Consider the following 4400-nt stretch of genomic DNA (forward strand, 5'->3'; position numbering starts at 1 on the left):
CTACTGTGTAGGTTATAGTATAGTAGGTTTACTAAATATACACGATCACCCTTAACTCATTCTTGTGTCAACCTCATGGCCTCCACTCATTTAACACCCATTACCATCATACTTAACCATATCATACAACCATCAAGTAGGAAAATAGTCAACCATTTTACAGTAACAAACATCTGAAAGTGGTGTATACTTGATGGTTGTGTACGCGAATGAGAAAAATATCAGTTTATGTTGGTGACTCCACGGCTACATGCATCTCTACTCGACCATAATAAATTTATTTTTCGGTTGGTTATCTTGAAAATGTTTCTCCATACAAGAGATAGATAATAATATATCGTTAAATGAATTCAAATGAGACTGGGACGACAATTGTATACAAGAATCAAAAACGTATTAATAAATACATAAAGCCAACAATTTCGCTAGAAAAGTGCAAGCAGTAAGCTATTTATGGAGTTAAAGGTACCAGAGGTACTATAGAAGTACTATAGAATGATAATATGAACAGAATAAAATCGTAAGCTCTTTAAAGGGATTATTTTACTTCAAACTAGGAGCAAACATGCTTAATGCATTATTGAAATTTTGTAGTACGTGATTTACTTAGTGCTTCGCAGCTATTGCAAGAGATGGCTTATTTTCTCTCCCACTGTCTGGGTCTAACTATGTTAAGACTGACTCATCCAGGTAAACTCTTTATTTAGATCTTCGAAACTTTCGACTCGATCGCTTCTGATGTCCTTGGGCAGCTCTAACTGGATAAGAAGTAATGGCTCCTTTAATTTGACTTACCTTTCCTTATGGCATGTTTACCAATTGCTAAGTGAGTGTCATACACACATAAACATTGGGGTTCCCTACTTTTTTAATAGCATTTAAAATTAAATTTATTCGAATGATTAATTAAGTATTCAATACGTAAATTTGGTAATCTACAATGCACTTAAAAGATAAGAAGCGTTATCAAATTAATATAAAAAAAACTAATTTTTAGTTTCTTGATTATAATTTAATTGTATTTTAAAATCATATAAAAGCGCATGAGTTGCAACGTCTCAGAATATCACAGCCTTATCTTAATCCTATCTGAAGAATACGAGTAATATAAATAAAACAAGCTATTTCAGTATTCAATCAAAATAATTACAAGTTTTAAGTTTTGTCAGATTGAAAGTTTCAAAAAATGAATCGAAATAATTCTGAAATTGTTGAAAGGGAAAAAGAAAAAAGCAAAAAAGTTAAATCGGATGATAGCGGAATAACCTTTGGTGGACTACTATTTTCTTTGGGACAACTAAAATATGCCATGGATTCATTCGAGTGTGGAACAGAAGCAGCACTAATGGTGAGTAAATTATATTTAGGATTTCCCTATTTGGTTAACTTAAACATAAAATTTGATTTTAGGTCAAAATCAAAGAAGATCCTAAACTGAATATTTTTGGTACACAAAATTTAACATTTTCTGTTTTTCTTTACATTTAAATAATTTTTTTTTAATTAATTAAAAATTTTATCGCAAAAAGACAACTATGAATGCAAAACTAAAATAAGCAATCAATATGAAAACCAAAATAGTCTTTTTATTTCGAATTAAAAAGAAATTTTTTAAATTTGTTAAATGAAACTGAAAACTATATAAAATTCCACTTCGACAATACTTTCATGAAAGGCTTTAGTATTTTTATGGGCCCGCCAATCTTAGATTATTTAAAAATGAGTATTATAGTAGCTATATCAATCGGGATATCATAGAGATCCAAGTTTTGTCTGCGTTTTGACTTGATAACCCAAAGAGTCATAACTAGTCATTATTATAAACTATGATAAGATTTTCTATCCCAAAAAATCATACTCAACGGATGATTTTTTATACAATATGGGTGATTAATTAAACTAAATAATTGGCACCTATGTGTATTATGTTTAAAAATGACAAAAATATACTTTTGACTTTAATAAACAACTTCAAAACACAAAATATTGTTGATAATTTGTCACTTTGAAAAAGAAAGACTTATCAAGGAAAATTCACATAAAAAACATAATCTTTTTTTGATAAAGACATAATTAACTGACATATAAAACGTCATCCAGTTAGGATTAAAGACTTCAAGAAGAATGAAAATTGTTTGATTGTTCATTTTTAATACTTGTTAAAATTGAAAGAGGTAATTCATTGAGGTACTTCTGATATACTTTATTTATTTCAGTCGGGTGTTTTTGTTAACACATTGGCTATTTTTAAGTACCTACGTAAAGCATTTTATAAGTATAATATGTTTAATAGGCGGGGATATAATTTTATGTAAAAAAAATTTAAACACATCTTTAAAGCAGAGCCGGATCCCATTTTCTTTGTAATTTACATATTCACTTTTAAAGATTTTGACAGCTCATATTGGATGAAATATTTGTCCGAAGAAAATGGTAACACATTTGAATTTTTGAACATATCAAATAATGTCAAAATCAGAAAATTCGTAGCTAAGGAGCTGCGTTAGTTAAACGAATTACCTCAGACACAAGAGATGATAAAGACACAAAAACTCAATTAAAAAGTCGAATTTTTAACTTTTCAAGAATTCTTATTTCGAAAACTAAGCATCTATATATTCAGCACAGTCATTGTAATGTATTTCAACAATTAACTCAGTTAATTGTTTATTTTGACTTGTTAAATTTAAAGTTCATGAACAATTATGTTTAAATTTTAAAAACTCATATTGATATTCATTTCAATTTAAAAATTGAAATAATGTATATTTCTTTTTTGATCATCCTTTATGAACAACAAAACCCTAAGTAGGGATTCCCCTAGCTATACAGTGCTAGGGACTAATATGTTTTAAACAAACTATGGTCTCTATTTATATAGTCATTGCAGCCAACATAACATAAAAGTTGATGTAATGTGTTTGGTTGTTTTTTAGTCAAATTTTGAAAAAAAATTAGTAGGTAATTACTCGCCTTTTCAATAACATCAATTTTAATAACACCTTTCTTTCAGTTGACAACAGTCCATCGTTGAATGAGCAAAGATATACACCGATTCAGACATTCGCTAGTAGAAGTATAGAAGTAAACAATAATAAAAAATCTTTGAAATGGATAGAAAAAACATCAATTTCAGGAATTATAAAACTAGCAACAGCGATAGTGATACTGATAGCGATAGCTATTACGATAGTGATAGTAGTGTAGATGATATTAATCCAGTGGCAATTACTTTAGGTGTACTAGCTGGTACAGCAATTTTAGCGGGTACAATAATGGCGATTACAAGTCATAAATCTGCCACAAAAGCAGCAAAAAATCCTTAATATGGTAAGTTATTTATTCTATTGTAGAAATACTTGATAAACAAATATTTTTTATCCAAATATTAAAAAAAAAACTTTGTATATTGAGTAAGAAAACAATTTTTTAATTTGTTATGAACCTTATTTGTTAAAAATTATATGAAAAGATTATTTTTAAATAAAAGTTCTTAAAACTACCATTTTTATAAGTTCTTGTCCTGACAATTCTTGCTATTGGAATTGTGTTTTACATTTTTTTGCTCTAAGAGTACCCATCTAAATTTTATTTTCATTACCTCCAATGTTTTTTTAAGGAAAAATTAATGAATCTAGATGTACTAAATTTGACTTTCTTAATTTTGATTTTCTGATTTAAAGACGCCACATCGTTGTCCCATGCGTCTCGGAAAACTTTACCCATATTCGAACAGTTTGCCCATATTCGAACTTTTTATTTTAATAAATTCATAATAATTTTTCTTCTTTGTTTCAGATCAAAAATTGTTTTAAAAATATCTTAAATAAAATGTGACTCTTGTGAAATTTTAATATGTATCTTAACCTATGAAATTATTAATTATTAAATTTTATTAATTGTTTTAATCAAATAAAAATTAAATTTAAATTGGTAGTCTTTATTTCTTCTTTTTATATTTTGAAACCTAATCGAAATTTATATTATATAATTTAACATATTTATTTTCAAGTTCTAGAACTTCGAAAAATAAAAGTTAATTCGAAAAATTTATTTTCTTTATTTTTAAGACACTTTACAAATTATTGAAATTACAAATTGAATTTTCCTGATTGCCTACGAAAGAGAATCTTTCTGACCACATTTAACTCCGGGATGGGCGACTTTTGTGGCTCGGAAATATAGCAAAAATTTTAAAATATCTATCCGTTGTTAAATGTGGCTAATAAAACGGTATTTGCGGCTAGGGTATCCAAAAAATAGTATACAAAACGGCTAGAATGTTGGGTATCCTGGCGTATTTGATATTTTTTCCAAGGTCACGAGAAAGTCGAACTTTCTAGACTATAAGGCTCGTAATTTACTACTGTAGCATCTCGAATTTTGTTAAAAATTATTTT

The 4400-nt window shown here is 27.9% G+C and overlaps 1 protein-coding gene across 1 annotated transcript; it reads left to right on the forward strand.

The window, feature by feature from the left end:
• The first annotated feature begins 1094 nt into the window (after positions 1 to 1094).
• Positions 1095 to 3855, forward strand: LOC123300820. Its single transcript, XM_044883465.1, has 4 exons — positions 1095 to 1348; positions 1411 to 1447; positions 3014 to 3330; positions 3799 to 3855. Exons 1-3 carry the CDS (start codon positions 1187 to 1189, stop codon positions 3205 to 3207), a joined length of 393 nt encoding a protein of 130 aa, XP_044739400.1. The 5' UTR covers positions 1095 to 1186; the 3' UTR covers positions 3208 to 3330; positions 3799 to 3855.
• The last annotated feature ends 545 nt before the right edge of the window (positions 3856 to 4400 follow it).

The sequence above is a fragment of the Chrysoperla carnea genome, chromosome 5 (assembly GCF_905475395.1).
Source record: "Chrysoperla carnea chromosome 5, inChrCarn1.1, whole genome shotgun sequence".
NCBI classification, from domain to species: domain Eukaryota; kingdom Metazoa; phylum Arthropoda; class Insecta; order Neuroptera; family Chrysopidae; genus Chrysoperla; species Chrysoperla carnea.

Excerpts from the sequence above, each read along its gene's own strand:
- LOC123300820 (XM_044883465.1), top strand. The coding sequence starts at position 1,187 with ATGAATCGAAATAATTCTGAAATTGTTGAAAGGGAAAAAGAAAAAAGC. Across the intron at positions 1,349-1,410 it reads GAACAGAAGCAGCACTAATG|GTCAAAATCAAAGAAGATCC; the intron begins GTGAGTAAATTA and ends ATTTGATTTTAG. Across the intron at positions 1,448-3,013 it reads TCCTAAACTGAATATTTTTG|TTGACAACAGTCCATCGTTG; the intron begins GTACACAAAATT and ends CCTTTCTTTCAG.